This window comes from Vespa mandarinia, chromosome 1 (assembly GCF_050613455.1).
Source record: "Vespa mandarinia isolate Hongniang chromosome 1, ASM5061345v1, whole genome shotgun sequence".
In the NCBI taxonomy this organism is placed as follows: domain Eukaryota; kingdom Metazoa; phylum Arthropoda; class Insecta; order Hymenoptera; family Vespidae; genus Vespa; species Vespa mandarinia.
Window position 1 is genome coordinate 3,404,639 of NC_140810.1, and position 17,862 is coordinate 3,422,500.

Genomic DNA, 17,862 nt, shown 5'->3' on the forward strand with positions numbered 1-17,862 from the left:
TAATATTTTACATAATGATCTGTATAATGATTATTGATCATTAAAGAATATTTATTATTTTCAAATAATGAATGAAACAATAAAAAAAGAAAATATATATATATATATATATATATGAAAATTTATCAGAGTAGTTATATAAATAGAACACTAGAGTGCGTTATAATCAAATATGGTCGACATACACGTGGGTATTTAGATCGTACAACGATCCTTGAAAATTACTTAAATATTTTTACATTTAATATTAAAGTAAAAGTGTTATAATTTTAATCATTAAAATGGCAAAATCACGAGCAGATAATAGACCTCCTCGGAAAGAAGGTTTTAATCGTTCTGGACATAGTATGAACCCTGAGAGACCAACAGAAGGGTTAAAAGGTGTAGCAAAAATCAGAACAAAAGCAACTATAAAAAGATTGCAAATGTATCGTAATCAAAGACCTAAACGTAATCGTGTAGGTAAGATTATTAGTCCAGCACCATTTCAAGGTTGGCATGCACCAGGGACTATGTCTCGCGTTGAACCTTCTCAAAGATGGTTTGGCAATTCAAGAGTAATATCACAAAATGCACTTCAAAAATTTCAAAACGAATTAGGAGCAGCTATGAACGATCCTTACAAAGTAGTAATGAAACCTACACAATTACCAGTAACTTTACTTCAACAAAAGGCCATTAATGCGAGAGTACATTTATTAGATACAGAAAGTTTTGAAAGTGTATTCGGTCCAAAAAAAATAAGAAAACGACCAAACTTGGCTATTGCAACTTATGATGAATTGCAAAAATTGGCAGAAGAGAAAGAAGAAACATATGATAAGGAAAAGGATTCCAAAGATTATGATTTAATTCGAGAAGATACAGGAATGCGTGATATGCAAAGAGATTGGGTAATGGCGGCAGGACAAAGCAAGAGAATTTGGAATGAATTATATAAAGTTATTGATTCTTCTGATGTAGTATTACAAGTATTAGATGCAAGAGATCCTATGGGAACTAGATCTCCACCTGTAGAAAAATATCTAAAAACTGAAAAGGCGCATAAACATTTAATGTTCATTTTAAATAAAGTAGATCTTGTTCCAACTTGGGTGACGCAAAGATGGGTTGCTATACTAAGCTCAGAATATCCAACAATAGCATTTCATGCATCTTTAACTCATCCATTTGGTAAAGGTTCCCTTATTAATTTATTGCGCCAATTTGCAAAATTACACATAGACAAAAAACAAATTAGTGTAGGTTTTATTGGATATCCAAATACTGGGAAAAGTTCTATCATAAATACATTAAGATCCAAAAAGGTTTGTAAAGTAGCACCAATAGCAGGGGAAACAAAAGTATGGCAATATATAACTTTGATGCGTCGTATATATCTTATAGATTGTCCAGGTGTAGTTTATCCATCTAAAGAGACTGATACAGAAAAAGTTTTAAAAGGTGTAGTGAGAGTTGAACTCGTTCAAAATCCAGAAGATTATGTAAGTTCAGTTTTGGAAAGAGTAAAAGCTGAATATTTATGTAAAACGTACAAGATCGAAGGTTGGACAGATCACATTGATTTTTTGGAAAAATTAGCACGTAAAAGTGGAAAACTTTTGAAAAAAGGAGAACCAGATATAACGATAACAGCACGTATGGTTCTTAATGATTGGCAACGTGGTAAATTGCCATTTTATGTTGCACCATCTGGTTTTGAAGATCCATTACCTAAATCTGTAACAACAGAAAAAGAGAATGTTCTCATTGAAAATGATAAGAACACTGTGATTGAAACAGATCAACAAGAAGATCAAAGTATTTCATCAAAAGACTCAGCAAAAGTACAATTGAATGTATTACAAGATTTTAGAAAAATTAAAGTAGGATTGCCATACTCTGGTGATGATATAAAGGATATTTGTTATAGTCAAAGTGAATTAGAACAATTAAATTGTACCGACAATGAGATAGATGTTGAATCTTCTTTGCCAAATGTCAGTGACATAACTGATACATTAAACGAATCACAAAAAACAGATCCTGAGGAAGATAATAATAAAGAAAATAATGAAATAACAATAAATACAACAAATAGTATTCCCGAAGATAATATTAATGAAAGAAATGGCAATTGTTCCGAAGATGAAAGAAATCCAAATAATTCAGAGGATGAAATTAAAATACCTATAGAAAAAGATAATCTAATGCAAAGTGTATTTGATGTTGTGGAAAATGATTATGATTCCAGTGATAGTGAAATGATCAATTCGAAAACATTTTCAAGTAGTGGTACATTTACGGTATCATCTAAAAAGGGAAAACAGAATAATGAGGATAATAAAAAATTAACAAGTAAACAACGTAGAGCAATAGAAAGAGCTAACAAGAGAAAGAAAATAGGAAGCAACTTTTATGAAGTTACAAATGTAAAGAATAGAAATAGAAATAGAAAAGTTCCAAAAATAAAAAGAAAATAATAAAAATTAATACTATTTTTATTTATTGTACATTTGTAATATAATATTAAATACTTCTTTTTATATAAATATTAGACATATTTTAATTAAAATTGTATATAATACTTTACTATATATAAATGAATTATATGTCGTTTCGTAAAATAATAGTTTTACGATAGAAAATAAACAAAAAACCTGAGAAGAATACGATTAAAATCATGAACTGAGCCATCATTAATAAAAATAGAGAAATTTTTTCTAAATCCAATTATGTTCGGCAAAATATAATACTAGACTTTGTAATCTTTTTGTAAACATTTCGTTACCTTCATAGCTTGTCATTACTGTTTCAATAGTAGAATTGTTCAAATTGGTTTTATCAACATCAATTGTAAGCATCTTTATCATAAAACATAAATGTATAAATTCAATCTTGCAGACTAATAGAAATTGCTCGTTAAAAGTTTTACGATCGAAAGGTTTAATATCGCACTTCATTTTTAATAATATAGAAATGAAAATTTCATAATATAAATCTGTGAGTTCATCGAGATTATTTTTTCGAACATTATCGTCTGTACTTGAATGTAAAAAAAACAATAATTCGCCTACCGGATTTGAATACATGTAATTTTGAAAATCGATAAATTTCACATCGTCCACGTGACCATTTTGATCACGATGAAACATCATATTGTTTACCCAAAAATCTTTATGAACTATCGTTCCCCATTCTCCTTCTGGTTCAGCTAACCATTCTTCAAAAAATGTTAAATCCTTTAATATTACTGCACATCTATCATAATAAATTCTCGTAGCTGGATTTTCTTCGAGTTTTTTTAATATAGGTATGTAAAACTCTGTAAATCCGTCTTTTATAAGTTCAGGACATTTAGAAGCTTCCCGGATTATATTATACTCATCAGGCTTGTTATGCTTCATTGCGATTCCAAGGGCATGAAATCTAGCCATTGCACGCACGGCTAGTTTAGAATGATCTAAATCGACGCCTATATTTTAGAAATAAAGAGAGAGAGAAAAAAAAGATAAATGAAGAATATTATTTGAATTTTTTGTTCTTTTTCTGTTTTTTTTTCTTTTTTTTTTTCTTTTTTTCCTTTTTTTTTTCTTTTTTTCCTTTTTTTTTTTCTTTTTTTCTTTTTTTTGTAACCGGGATTATACATGATAATAAAAAGCATTTTTAAATTTATTTTATAAGATAAAATGAGTGATATAAATGATATCATGAATTATGCGATAAGAAATTATTATCGCGATCATTCTTATGCAGATAAAATATTTTGAACTTGACCCTTACATTTTACTTTTATTTATCGTTTTTCTTTTTTTTTTTTAAATAAAAACTGTATCATACAAAATTATCATTCGAATTAACAGAATTTTTAGAAAACAATTATTTTTCGTTGTAATTATTTTTTCTTTTTCTTTTTTTTTTTTTTTTTTTATGTGAAACATAATAAAAGAATGATCGTGATCTACATTTATATAAATATATTTATGTATTATATATATATATAATCTTTATGTTCATAAATAATTCAAAAATTATATATTTACCTATTTCTCTTTTACCAGTATAATAATCACGTATTTTAAGATTCTCTAATAAAATAACGGCATTGTCATCAAAATCTTTTTCTGGATCGAGAGATAAACGGGAACCGTAATATTTAGGTATAACGTCAAATAATTCATTTTCATCAACACCAAATTCTTTTTCCATAAGCCTATAATATGGTAGTAAATGTTCATACATAAATATTTCCTTTTTAAACGTAAATGGACTATTAAATACTCGTCTTTGGAATTCGGTCGGCGGTGCCATTTTTGCAATCATATGAAGATTTTCTATTTCGGCATTCTTTTCTCGTTTTATTACAGCATCGATAGCTAAAATAGTACTACCGTAATTCTCTCCAGGCGGTAAAAATGTGCTGCTCGTGTAATTTTCAACGATCAATTCATTACCTAACATTGATCGTAATAATGGTTCCAATTGGTATAAAGTTATTTCTTTTATTTCAATTTGTTCTTTTTGTTCTGTCTCCATGGTCATTCAAACGTAACAAAATAGAAAAAAAAAAAAAAAAAAAAAGGGAAAACAATTTTGATCGTAATCTTATTTTATCTAATGTAATAGGAAGACGTCTATTAAAATTAATATATTGAAAAAATAATTCCACTTATAATTTTTCTTAAACTTGAATATTATCTTGATATTATAACACGAAAAAATTATTACTGTCACATATAAAAAGAAATTACGTTTATACAGATCTCTGTCGAACGATCCGAGACAAATGATCTGTTGGTCGAGACTAAATCTTTTATCTACTTTTCTCGAGCGATATAACCACTTCTCTATTTGATACTCCCATTCGTCCTACTTTACGTCATTCGTAGAGTAGAATATGTTCATAATGATGTAATCATTTTTTAATGAAAAAAACATTTTCTAATTTCAATATCTTCAATATTGAAATATATATGAAGGAAATTTTTTTTCTTGATCAATTTATTATCAAAACCGTGATAATAAATATTTTATTTTCTCGTATTTACGTAATAATGAAGAAAAAAAAAAACAAAGAAAAAGATATATATATATATATCCTGATTCTGATGATTCATTCTTGCATCGTCAAGAATTTTTTAACAATCGATAAATACATATATTTGACAATGTGATAAAAGGATAAATTTATTTTATGAAAAATGGGTATTAACAGTATAAAAATATTGCACTTTTGTACAATTTGAAATTCTACTTATACACATATATGTATATATGTATGCATATAGATGTGTGCACATATACTTATATATAATATGTGCATATATATGTATATATATATATATGTATATGTATATATATATATACACACATATATATATATAAAACAGTAATACATAAGTAAACAGTTATGATACAGCATTGTTTATCACAAAAATATTTTACCATGGCAGTCTGAACTGAAATTTCAGATCAATATTTTCGAGTCCTTTTCACACATGAAGTCTTTTACATTACACAGGTATCGGTTATTGGATCAACGTAATCCATGGTTTGATTCTTCTATCAACTTGCTATGGATATCCCATAAATTCTGTAATAATAAAAGTGCTATTAAAAGTTAAAGCAATAGATTAATTATATCCAAGATGTCCCAGGAAAAGCAGCTCCCTTGTTGTAAGCTCCTTTATGGTGTAAAATAAAGCAAAAGATTCTATTAACATAAAGTTGAATAGACTTAATCAATATGAAAATTACACAAGGAAACGTAAAATAATAATATTTCTTCTTCTTCTAAATTAAGCTGAAATTTGTATGCATATAACAATTATTTTTAATGATAGTATATACATTAAATGATATCACTATGAAGCATGTAGGAGAGATTTTTGAGTTAGAATAAGCAACAGGTTTGGCAGATGTTATTTCCGAGGATTAATAAAGGTAGTAATAAAAAGCATTTTATGTTAAAAATCAGCAATAATTTGCACCATTGAATGACCACTTTATATAAAAGATATTTAAGCAAGAAATATTGCATAGAAATTATATATTAATAATAATTTGCAAATGAAGAGAGTACGGGAATAACTACCGTTTTAACTGTCACTTATTGAACGACGTGGTATGGTATGTCCATCTTCTTCGATCAATTTACGATGTACAGCACTGAGACCCTGGATAGCACACAAATTGAATGCCAAACTAGTTATATAATGAAATGGAGGTGCAATGAGTAAAATCAACAATTGTGTGTGAAATAATGTAGTGAAATATTGAAACGTTTATATGACAAAAATAATTCTAAACTACAAAGTTCATTTGAAAAGCAACTTTCTATATATGCGTATACCTTAAAGTATTTTACTGTTTTTACACGCAATTCCAAAGTTGCATCTTCATCGCATATAATTAATGTACGTGGATGTTGTTGAAATGCTGACACTGTCCACATATGATTAACTCCTTCCTCTATTGCTTTATACAGAGCAAATGCTTTATGAGATCCAGTAATGAGTATCATTACTTCTTTTGAATCCATGACAGTGCCAACGCCAACAGTTAAGGCTTGTTTAGGAACTTTGGAAATATCATTTCCAAAAAATCTAGCATTTGCTTCCAATGTATCTTGCGCTAAAGTTTTAACTCTAGTACGAGATGCTAATGAAGAACCTGGTTCATTAAAGGCTATATGGCCGTCTGGTCCAATACCTATATATAAATATTATACTTTTTAAGAATTTATTTTACATAATAATGACGTTTATATATGAGTACAAAAATTTATTTAAAAAAATATACCTCCAATAAAAAGTTCAATTCCACCAGCTTCCTTAATTTTTTTTTCGAAATCATCGCATTCTTTTACAAGATCGGGTGCATTTCCATCAAGAATATGAACATTTTGAGGATTAATATCTATATGTTTAAAAAAATTATTATACATATAATAATGATATGATTCTGGATGATCTCTTGGTAAATCAACATATTCATCCATATTAAATGTCTTGACATATTTAAAAGAAATTTTTCCAGCTTTATAATATTCTATTAATTTCTTATACATTCCCAGAGGAGTACCACCTATATTTGTATATATACATAAATAGTAAAAATTATAAATAAAAAATAAATATACATCAGAAGTAAAAAAAAAAAAAAAAAAGAATAATAATAAATAAAACAATTACCTGTAGGAAGACCAAGAACAAAATATTTGTTTTCATTTGGTTCAAAATCTTTAATTCTTTTTAAAACATATCTTGCAGACCATTCAGAGACATAGTCTACTGTATCACAAATTACTAAACGCATTGTAATTCCTTATAGGTTATACAGGTGATCACTGCAGTATATAAATAATAATATTATTATTATTATTACTATTATTTTTTTTACATATATATATATATATATAGTTATTTATATATTGTAACAATAAATTAAATAATAGCATGTACAAATATATATATATATATATATATATATATATATATATATATACATTGTGTTATCATTTGTTTTCTATACTTAAAAAAAAATGAGATATTAAGATACAACAAAAAAAAAACAAATGATTAAAAGGACAAAGATTACCATAATGAATAATATATACTTAATATAATATATACTTAATGTAAGATATATTTAATGTGATATAATGTAAATTTATGGGCATGTCAGTGATAACAATATGACAATGGCTTCTTATCTTAATTAGATTATAAAACACATACTTTTATATCTCAAATTTGATAAATTCTATAAGATTTTGGATATCAGAAAGAAATTTAACTTTTTAAATATAAACAATGACGTTCGTATATAGATATCTTTTTAGATTGATTTGTTTAAAAAGAAGTTTAAAGAACAGTATATTATATATCTATAAATAATTCAATAATATTACATTTAGATTAAGATACGTATTTTGTTTTTATATGCATATATTATTCTATGTATATTTATATATATAAATATAAATATAATCTTTTTAGAGATCAACTAATAATCTATTTAAAATTATATCGATTAGTATGATACTTTGTTGATAACGATATTTTATTGTTAAATTTATAAATAAATAGTTATAAAATGTGTTAAATTGATTTTGAAAATATAAAAATTTATATTTACCTTTGTTATACGTTCTTTCTACTAACTTTATGCTTTTCTACAGTTTGCCAGTCGTAAATCACTAAAAAGATACACTATTAATCAGCTGATAGACGTGATAAAATAAAATCCTACTACACTTGCAAAATATTACAAGAGGATTGGTCGAGCATCGTAATGCAAATATATATATATATATCATATAACATATATATATATATACATGAACTTTTCATTATGGTAGTTCATTATCTTCGTCAAAGCTTATGTGACTTCAGCGACAGGTATGGACAAAATATGAACTACAAATGCAACCAAGGAATATGGTCTTTACCATGCGTTTATCGTATCAGTCTATAAGCTTATACATGTTATAAACCTCTCTAACAATTGGGTTAGTGTTGATTAAAAAAGATAGTTTAGTAGATAGTTAATTAGATCTGACAGATACGAGGAAATGCCGGTACACATTTATTTTACGATATAAATGCATATAGAATGAATAAATATAATTCATATGAAAATTATTATATACTTATATAATATATCAAATACTATTTAATATAATATATATATATATATATTTCTTTTTTTCTATTTCCTCTTCTTATCATTATTCTTATTATTATATTATTATATTATTATATTATTATATTATTATATTATATATAATATATAATGGTATTAATAATGATACAAGATAAAGAGAATTACTTCTGCAGGAGAAATCACAAAAGAAAGAAAAACAAAATAGTAGAATAAGAGGGGAATTTTACTTTATGGTTAGTCTATATCTAATGTTTTATTTTTATAATAATAATATACAATATATAAATATATAATTTAATTATTATTTTTGATCAAATAAAAATGATCGGCAAAAATCTTAATTTTAATCGCAAATTTATATATTTCATATTTCTCCATAGAATTTTATTATATCCAATTTATTTATCTGTTGAAATATGATTGACAATGGAAAATATAAATACTTTTAACGTTTAATTAGTATTAGAAAGAAAAGATTTTGGAAAAGTCTTAAAATATACAATCATTCGTCCGATAGTACTTGCATTGTGTGATTTATAATTAGATTTCAATATATCGCAATTACTATTGGGTCCAGGTCTCACTAGGTGAAAGTTGCTGCATCTGGAGACTCATGGGTTAACGGTGATCCTATTCTAAAATCCACATTTGTGAGATAATCTAATTGAATTTTCGAGCAAATAAAACGAAAAGTCTTCGATAGGACTTTTAATCGCACCTGCGAAAATGCACACTTGTGCCCTCTAACACGCGCTCATGTGTTCTCCTTATCTTTCTCGTATACTCGCGTAAAAATCAATGGTGAATTTTATTCCTTCGTGATATTTCGATGATCTTTCGATGATCCCTAGGAAAAGAAAAATAGAAAGATAAGAAATATGATAGAAAAAAGATGGACACATTGAATATCGCTCTACTCGATCAAAATTATAGTACCAAAATTGAACTCAATTTTTCCCCTATTGAAAGAAGGAGACCCACCCAAAGCTACTCTCAAGGCCATCTATTCCAATACGAAAATTTTTAACTATTAAAATTTTTAAATAAAATTATTATAAATTTATCACGCGTCAGAATCTTTGTGACATTGAACATAAATGTTTTTTTATTTTTATCATTTGTCGAAAGATTGACCGACTATGTTATCGCAACTTGGCCGTGCAAGCATCGTAAAACATATTTTTTTACGCTTGGAAAGATTAAAAAAATCTGAGCATTAGCTATCTACTTATACAAACAATCAGATAATCGTTACTCAACGTTACGAACATATTCATTCAAGGCATTATATTTAAATCCAATTGGCATGGTACGAGTTTCTTCTCTTTTGCCGCAAAATTCAAAGGGGCGCCACTATACGTAATTTTGTGTCAGGAAAAATTGACGAAAATCGTATTTACATCAACGGCAAGTCCGGTTGTAATTCTTGACCGATTTTGATGAACAATATTTCGTTTTAAAGATGAAGGCTTAAGCAAAAAACTATGACATTTTCGAATTTAAAAAAAAAAAAAACTTTATTCTTGAATGCATAAATTATTATTCTTAAAGGAACATCATTTTTTGATACGATTTTTTTTTCAAAAAAAATAACTTTTCTATTAACTATTGTAAATTAAATACATATGATAGGTAAAATAATATCAATAATTATTTTTATTTTAAATATTTGCTTTTACATTTATTTTCATGTTTTTGATAACATTATACATGATACTTGTATAGCGAATCATAAGAGATAAATAAATATTCAAAAACAAAATATCTTTAATTAGATTTTAATAATTTCTTGTATATTTATTAAAAATTGAAAGTTCAATATATTTGTTGATCTTACGTAATCATTTCTATTCTATTGATAATCAGTCATTCTTTATTGGAATGATATCATCATAATTAAACACAATTGTAAGACATTCTGTGCAATAATAGAATAATGTATTCTCAAATTGTAAAATACTGAAGGGTCTTAATGGAGAATATAAAGCATTTACCCTCTTATTGTTTTGAAGAATAATAGAATATAGACTTATGAGGAGTATAGGAATTATAACATGTTATAAACTATATATTCTTTTTTTTTGTGCAAAACGTAATATTCATTCAAATATTTTTGTCATGTCATCATTATAACACTAAGGAACCAATTATGGTTTTAAGGTCAAGTCTTTGCCATTAATTGATGTATTGCTATTTGGACACGCAATTCCACACAAGCATCCTTTTCTTCAATAATGCTACGTATTAAAGTTGTCATTTTTTTCTATATAAATAAAATATAAAATTACATTTAGTTGAAATATAATAAAGTAATAGAAAATAAAATTTGCAATAAAAAAGATATTTTATGAAAATACCTCTAATAATTGATTTTCTTTGGCTAATTGTATCATAGCTGTTATCTCAGCTTCATTTGGAGAATGAACTCTTTCTTTTGGTTTTGGTTTTTTATCTGGCTCTCGTTCTGTTATCATAAGAAGCATTTCTTTCAGTCGTTTAATTTCACTTTTTTCTTGAGTAATACGAGATTTCAACAATGCTTGCATATCTAATAACTCTTCATAAATTAAATTTTCTCTTAATTTAGCTATGGCATCCTCTGCTTCAGATTCTATAATTAACACTTCTATTAAATCTCTTATAATATATAAATGTGTTGTAATTATATGAAAAATTGTTAAAAAAAAAAATATATATATATATATATTTAATATACCAGTGTTATCTCCTTTAGATTCTTGTTCTTTATTTTGAATCATAACAGATGATTCAGTAGAATCTACCACATCTAATTCTTGAGAATTTATTTTTCTTTCATTTTGTATAATACTCGTATTCGATCCTGTACAAGTTGGACACTTATCCTTAATTTCTTCTACATTGTGGTGTAGATTATTTTTTTTTACAATCGAGTTAGACGACTTCAGTCCTTCCACTTTTAAAAATCCAGTTTCTTTTTCAATAACTTTGGTTTTTTGTAAATTTGGATCTATGGAATTCTCATCACTAGATTTTACTTCTTCGTCCAAACTTTTTTGTGCTGTGCCTTCAAGTTTCTGAACTGTTTTATATTTTCTCTATCGATATATTTGGTAATAATTAAAAATTAAATCCTTCTTCATTATAACTACTTTTAAACAATTTACTTTTTAATCGGGAAATTTTACCTTTAATTGCGTTATCATACGTTGTACTTCCCATAATTCTTCTTCTTTTGATTTTGTAACAAAGCCTGCATTCATTTGCATATGAATTTGTGACAATAATGATTCTTGCTTTGCTAATTCAGCAGCTATACTTTCTACAGTTTCTGGTAAATTCGTACTACCAGACGAAAGTGGTGGAATGTACTTTTTTAATTGTACATCAGGGAAAAGTGCTTTGCAATGGAAAAGTAAGGCAGATAATAACCTGTGACTCATTTGTAAAACTGGACTTAATGTCATGGATATTGTCTGGGCATTCATTTTAGTAGTTTTTTCCTAAAATAAAAACAACCTTTTAGTCTATTTATATCAGATCTATTAATGTCGTGATTTTCAATTGTCATATAACGTACACGGGCTGCAACATGATCTAAATGTAGAGTAACCCATGCGAGAAGAGTTCTATTGCATTTTGGTAATTGATGTGTTAATTGAAGTAGTTGTGACTCCCGTTGAGCAATTTCTTTTGTTGATGCAGCTTGTTCAAATCTTGATATTGTCTCACTATTCTCTAAAACAGGCTCTGGCAATTCTCTGGATCGCCATTATGTGAGTTTTGGGATATCGGAACTTGAAACAATATGTAAAATAAAATTTTGATATACAAACCTAAGAAAAAGTACCAATAAGCTTGTAGCTACCGTAGGTTCAAATTCTGATATATTTACAGTTTCTCGCTGATTATAAAGTTTCTTTAAATTTTGAATTTTAGATTTTACTCCAGGGATTTTATACAGGCATTCTATATTCATACCATGTTCCTCAACATAGTCAATACAATCGCGTATAACTAATGGTAATTCAATTCCATCATGACATCGGCTTCTTTCAACTGCAAGACTTAAACTGACTCCAAAAATTGGTTGCTCCTCTGATACAAATGAAATATATATATATATGTATGTATGTATGTATATATTAATTTTTCATTGATATTACTTGGTATATTTTAAACAAAGATAAAGCATAATAATTAAAAAGACATATTTTACCGCCAATATCTAAACCCTCTTCACCAGTATGTTTTCCCTTCTTTCTATCTTTTAACTTTTGCTTTGATTTATCTTTATCTTTGTCTTTACGTTTATCCTTCTCTGCATCTTTATCATCTTTATCTTTCTTTTTTTTATCTTTCTCCTTTTCAACATCTTTTTCCTTTGCCTCCTTCTCTCTAGATTTCTCACGTTTTTCTTTCTTTGAAGGAAATTTAAAAGCTTTGGTTTTTTTTGATTTTGAAGGACTTCTATGAAACATATTAAATATAACATTGTAGAAGAAAAATTTGATAAGGAGAACAATTTTATTATGCTTGTGCATATAGAATTAAAACTCTAATAATGAAATACACATTTACACCACAGATGAGAACTAATATAAAAAATAATATTAAATCACAAAAACTTGAGATCAGATTATTCTCCATTTTTAAATGATCAAACAATGTCGAGAATAAAACAAACTTTTTAGTTAAATGATATGATTTTGGGATCTAATCCTTAAAATCTAATTATAATAAATGTGATAACAGTAAGAAATTAATATTGTACAAACATATAACATTTATAACGCAATAACATTTATCTTCTATGGCAATAGAGAATGGATTACAACGATGACAAAATTACTTTGTTTCCTGATCCTCGTCTGGTGAACTTTCACCTTCTAATGTGGCATAGCCTCTGTCCTTCCGATCTTTTTTTTCTTTGCGTTTACCACCGAGGAGTTCTTTTTTTGAATGTTTCTCGTGACCACCTTCGTCGCTGACTGAAATCGAAAAGAAATATGTAGATTGATCGATATTTTAAATATTAAAGATATTTTATGAGAGATGAAAGAACGTTATGTAAAATGATTATTTGGAATCAGTAATTGAATCAAATGACAGATACATAACCTCTTCGTACTCTTCGTACAAAAGTCTCACATTATTAATGTCATGATTATTATTACGTACAATCACTCTCGTTACTTTTCTTGGCCGATTCCGAGGCGTACAATCCTGGAAATTCTTTTTCAACGTCAGGACTTTCGAAGTCCATCCTTTTCTGTCCGTTTGACACTTCGCTCGAACGTACACGCGATACTCGAGAATACTCGAATCTTATTCGTTAGCGGTGAACTCTATCGATTCGATCAATCGAATTATTATTATTCAAATTGAATTTCCTTTATTCATCAAGGAACGATTAATAATATCTATATTACATATAGTTGCATAGGTATACGTTATATTTTCAAGTTAAATCATTAGAAATATTTAAGGAAGTATTATCTTTTTTTTTCTTTTCTTTTTTTTATCTTTTTTTTCTTTCTTTCTTTTTCTTTTTTTTTTTTTTTTTTTTTTTTTTAGAATCCAATATCAAATAACTTCGATATATTTTTTTCTTCGACAGACGCATAAAAAGTCTTAAATACTTTTTACACGTACAAATTTTTTTTCCTCGAAATGGAAAACGAAAATCGCACACGTCCAACTTCTTAAATGCTTGTTAGATTGTTACGAATGATGAGAAAGAGTCTAAAAGAAAGATCGAGCGAATAGTACTAATAAAAGTTTGCCGCTGGAAAACTACGATTCGATTTTCTTTAACGAGCTCAGCTTGTCTTGGCCATAAACGAAAAGTATTTCCTCTCGTGTTTATGTCTTGAAGAAAGGCTACGAGTGTATACGAGTGTGTAATAGTATATAGACCTTCTTGTCAGTGGATGTCTAACTTATTATACACTGCTAATGACGCGATATATCACGATTATGGGACTGTTTCTTGCTGGAATTAATTCCCCTTGGAAGGTCGTTTGTTTCAACCCAATGTTTTCTAAAGATTAATCATAAGTTTTAGGCATCTAACGATAATTTTCCCGAGAAATTTTCCATGTTATATGAAATAATTAATATCGTTATATTATATGTTATGTATATTTTCAAGTTTTACTTTAAAATATTATAAAATCGAATAGGAAAATCTAATGAAACGCGATGAAAGAGAGAGAGAGAGAGAGAGAGAGAGAGAGAGAGAGAGAGAGAGAGAGAGATTGAAAATCGATATCATCAAAATGATTGACAAAGACAAAGCATAATAATTAACTGCGTTTCATGCATTGAAAAAAAAGAAAAAAGGAAACGGAAAAGAAAAAGTAAAGTAAAAAAAAAAAGGAAAAAATACTAAAAGTATTGTAAAGTAATAAAGTTTGCAGTAAGCTTCCTCGTGAAATTTAATTACATCTTAAATTCAGATACAACCTGGACATGAGTCTACCGGCCGAAAGTATCTTTAATATTGCGATAACGTTTTTACGTGCACGGCCTATGCAGTATCCTTTTAAGAAACCGACCATAAATTTTCGTGGTATCCGTAAAATGATTATAAACGACCGAAGTTACCCTTAACGTTATACTGACATTGATTTAACGTGTAGATTTTACGAGTTTAACCGTGAACCGAAAGTTTTATATGTATTTTTGTGAAAAGCCTTGAGCAAAGGCCCATTTTCGTAACGCATCGTTTTAACAATGATTATTCACATTTTTAACGTTCACACTTTATCCTATTGCAAAATATTCTACGTTATTATGTTATCTTTTGAAAAGAAAAGAAAAGAAAAAAAAAAAAAAAAAAAAAAAAGAAAAAAGAAATTAAACGATAATAATCGTCTATAATGATGATTTAATCTATAAGAAATATCGCGAAGCTCGTTTGAGAACGTCCAAGAATCGATATTAACACGATTAGTCTTACCTTTATTTCATTCTTCGAGTGCAACGTTTAAAGTAGGCGCATTTGTTCGAGAAGAGAATAATGCTAAAATCAATAAGCCGTAAGAGGATTAAAGAAGTATCGATGAAGACTTCTCAAAACTTTCGACGTTTAATCTCTTTATCCTTCTTATCTTACTTTCGCCTAAATCTCCGATAACTATATTGTCAAAAAATTAAGGAAAAAGTATTTTTTTTTTTTTTTTTTTTTGAACATGTTTCTTTTTTTTTTTATTTCTTTATTTTTCATTTTTTGATTTTTCGTAAATTAACGAAATATAAATAAAATAAAAATTTACATAATATATGTCTTATAAGTTTTATTTACCTCGAATTCAATCGAAAATATCCGTTCGAAATGGATCGTAGGAATTCTCAAAATTCTGTTCTCGTATATACGAGAATCCTCCGAGATCCTTCCGAGATCTCGCCACACGAGTGGTCGGTTTTGCTGACATGCAATTTAAATCGGCTCCATTTACAAGACTACGAAACACATCTTGTGGCCATAAGTAGGATCAACCAGGTATGTGTCTACTTGAATGTCTTTCAGAATGCGCCTAGGACAGATGATATTTTTCAATCCGAGAAACGTCGTTCCAATGGCGGTTCCATTGGTTTCACTCGAATGAAAAGGAGGAAAGTCCATCTATGAAATCCATAACAGGTACTAAATCGAATATGCGTAACATCGTCTCTGTGTGTGTGTGTGTTATACAATTCGCATATGATCTCAATGATGACGAGAACGAAACCATTTAAAAATGAATTCCATTCGAAGTATTTTCAATATATTGATGAATACGGTTAAAAGAAACTAACTATAAGAATCGATTTATCTTTTCTTTGCAGCTTCAACAGACTCTCTCTCTTTCTTTCTCTCTCTCTCTCTCTCTCTTTTTATCTTCTGTGTCATCCTGTTTCCCCAAGAAATTTATTCTCGTTCGTATGTAACTCATTCTAAATTTCGATTTCAACACGCACCACTGAGCGGAAAGAATTTATGTCTGTGTATCGTTTAGAACTGTACACAGCGAAAAATAGGTATGTCTGACTGCTCAGAGAGAGAGAGAGAGAGAGAGAGAGAGAGAGAGAAAAAGAGAGGGAGAGAGAGAGAAAACGAGAGGATGGTAGAGAGAGGAAAGGAAAGGAAAATAGAGAGGAAAAGCCTTAAATCAAAAAGAAGTATCCCTTTTCCGATTGGTCACTATTTTTCTCTATCTCTCTTTCCCTCTGTTTCTCTCTCTTTTTCTCTCCCTCTTTTTTTTTCTCCCTCTCTCTTTCTCTCTCTCTCTCTCTCTTGTGTCCGGTCTGCGGAAGGAAAGAAAGGAAGGGCTGCCGAACGATAAATTTAGCTTTAAAAGTGAGAAAAAGGGCGCTGCTGGACGGTCGTTGCTTTTCGCAACGCCCGGAAATTCGACGGTGCGCCGAAGCACGAGAAGTCGATTTGCCTTCACTGATGACCGATTGTTTTCTCCGTGCAAAAAAGCAAACCGTTTGTTATTCCGCGACAAAAAAATCGCGAGTTAGCTTCACCAGAAAGTTTCTATTACTTTTCTTGCGCCCTTGCCTGGGATTTTTAATACTTTTAAGAGTTGAAAAACTCTTTCGCTCGGAAGAAGTTTCGTTCTACTTCTTACGACATAAAAGAAATAAGAAATTATATTATCGAAAATTAATGCGGCTTTAAAGCTTTATATGTAAAAAATAAATCGTTCAAGTACGAGCAAACTGTCAGGGAACTTCGGAACGAATGCATTTTGCAAGCAAACTACATATATACATACATACATACATACATATATATATATATATGTATATATATGGATTTTATTTGCTTATCAATTAAAAACAAAAAAAAAAAAAAAGAAAGAAAGAAAAAGAGAAAAGGAAAAAAGAAAACAAAAAAATAGAAAAGTGAGAGAAAAAAAAGAAAGTGGACGCTCTAACAAAGCCTGGAATATGCGAGCACGCGTGCACCGAAATGAAATCCTTCCCTTTTCGAGCATCGAGATTTTATTTCAATCTCCCCAAATGTAGCAAGACACTGTAACAGTATTTATAATAATTAACACGCTCACGCGTCGCTGTCGCGACAACAAAGATTGCGGTATAATATTCAATTATAATTCAGTCTGAGATTCGATTATTGCTATTTTATTCAACAACATATTTCTTCTTTTTTTTTTTTTCTTTTTTGTTCTCTTTGTTTCTGTTCTTCTTCCTTTTCCTTCCTCTTCCAATTCGCAGCTCTTC

General features: G+C 28.3%; 4 protein-coding genes across 7 annotated transcripts; 1 reads left to right on the forward strand and 3 right to left on the reverse strand.

Annotated features, from left to right (window-relative positions):
- Window positions 1-156: 156 nt before the first annotated feature.
- Ns2 (nucleostemin 2) lies at window positions 157-2,558 on the forward strand. The gene has a single exon (XM_035873663.2). The coding sequence runs from the start codon at window positions 282-284 to the stop codon at window positions 2,460-2,462; it is 2,181 nt and encodes a 726-aa protein (XP_035729556.1). The 5' UTR covers window positions 157-281; the 3' UTR covers window positions 2,463-2,558.
- On the reverse strand, window positions 2,463-4,859 carry LOC118444905 (uncharacterized). Its single transcript, XM_035873684.2, has 2 exons — window positions 4,023-4,859; window positions 2,463-3,454 (listed from the first exon to the last, which is right to left on the reverse strand). The coding sequence occupies exons 1-2, from the start codon at window positions 4,519-4,521 to the stop codon at window positions 2,703-2,705; spliced, it is 1,251 nt and encodes a 416-aa protein (XP_035729577.1). The 5' UTR covers window positions 4,522-4,859; the 3' UTR covers window positions 2,463-2,702.
- A 390-nt stretch (window positions 4,860-5,249) lies between these two features.
- On the reverse strand, window positions 5,250-8,276 carry Oscillin (glucosamine-6-phosphate isomerase Oscillin). 4 transcript variants are annotated; one of them, XR_014981805.1, is made up of 6 exons: window positions 8,119-8,276; window positions 7,173-7,327; window positions 6,781-7,065; window positions 6,332-6,690; window positions 6,074-6,183; window positions 5,250-5,572 (listed from the first exon to the last, which is right to left on the reverse strand). XR_014981805.1 is itself a non-coding variant. In XM_085655050.1 (6 exons), exons 2-5 carry the CDS (start codon window positions 7,294-7,296, stop codon window positions 6,078-6,080), a joined length of 678 nt encoding a protein of 225 aa, XP_085511176.1. In that variant the 5' UTR covers window positions 7,297-7,327; window positions 8,119-8,276; the 3' UTR covers window positions 5,257-5,572; window positions 6,074-6,077. The 4 variants fall into 4 exon arrangements, 3 of the variants coding, with proteins under 3 accessions (XP_035729582.1, XP_085511176.1, XP_035729581.1); XM_085655050.1 differs by having other exon boundaries at window positions 5,257-5,572; window positions 6,074-6,155; window positions 6,781-6,897; XM_035873688.2 differs by having other exon boundaries at window positions 5,259-5,572; window positions 6,074-6,155; window positions 8,119-8,275.
- Window positions 8,277-10,462: 2,186 nt separating this feature from the next.
- On the reverse strand, window positions 10,463-13,963 carry Rlip (Ral interacting protein). Its single transcript, XM_035873619.2, has 9 exons — window positions 13,807-13,963; window positions 13,478-13,616; window positions 12,845-13,095; window positions 12,462-12,723; window positions 12,206-12,386; window positions 11,814-12,128; window positions 11,363-11,723; window positions 11,004-11,257; window positions 10,463-10,909 (listed from the first exon to the last, which is right to left on the reverse strand). Exons 1-9 carry the CDS (start codon window positions 13,889-13,891, stop codon window positions 10,808-10,810), a joined length of 1,950 nt encoding a protein of 649 aa, XP_035729512.2. The 5' UTR covers window positions 13,892-13,963; the 3' UTR covers window positions 10,463-10,807.
- Window positions 13,964-17,862: the final 3,899 nt, after the last annotated feature.

What these genes read in the sequence shown, in the direction of transcription:
- Rlip (XM_035873619.2), bottom strand. Translation starts at nt 13,891, where the DNA reads ATGGACTTCGAAAGTCCTGACGTTGAAAAAGAATTTCCAGGATTGTAC. An exon ending in GAAAAGTAACGAGAGTGATT is followed by an intron (nt 13,617 to 13,806) that starts GTACGTAATAAT and finishes TTTCGATTTCAG; the next exon opens with TCAGCGACGAAGGTGGTCAC. An exon ending in AGAGGGTTTAGATATTGGCG is followed by an intron (nt 12,724 to 12,844) that starts GTAAAATATGTC and finishes CATTTGTATCAG; the next exon opens with AGGAGCAACCAATTTTTGGA.
- LOC118444905 (XM_035873684.2), bottom strand. Translation starts at nt 4,521, where the DNA reads ATGACCATGGAGACAGAACAAAAAGAACAAATTGAAATAAAAGAAATA. An exon ending in TACTGGTAAAAGAGAAATAG is followed by an intron (nt 3,455 to 4,022) that starts GTAAATATATAA and finishes TCTAAAATATAG; the next exon opens with GCGTCGATTTAGATCATTCT.
- Ns2 (XM_035873663.2), top strand. Translation starts at nt 282, where the DNA reads ATGGCAAAATCACGAGCAGATAATAGACCTCCTCGGAAAGAAGGTTTT.
- Oscillin (XM_035873688.2), bottom strand. Translation starts at nt 7,296, where the DNA reads ATGCGTTTAGTAATTTGTGATACAGTAGACTATGTCTCTGAATGGTCT. An exon ending in AATTGAACTTTTTATTGGAG is followed by an intron (nt 6,691 to 6,780) that starts GTATATTTTTTT and finishes ATTTATATATAG; the next exon opens with GTATTGGACCAGACGGCCAT. An exon ending in AAACAGTAAAATACTTTAAG is followed by an intron (nt 6,156 to 6,331) that starts GTATACGCATAT and finishes TGTGCTATCCAG; the next exon opens with GGTCTCAGTGCTGTACATCG.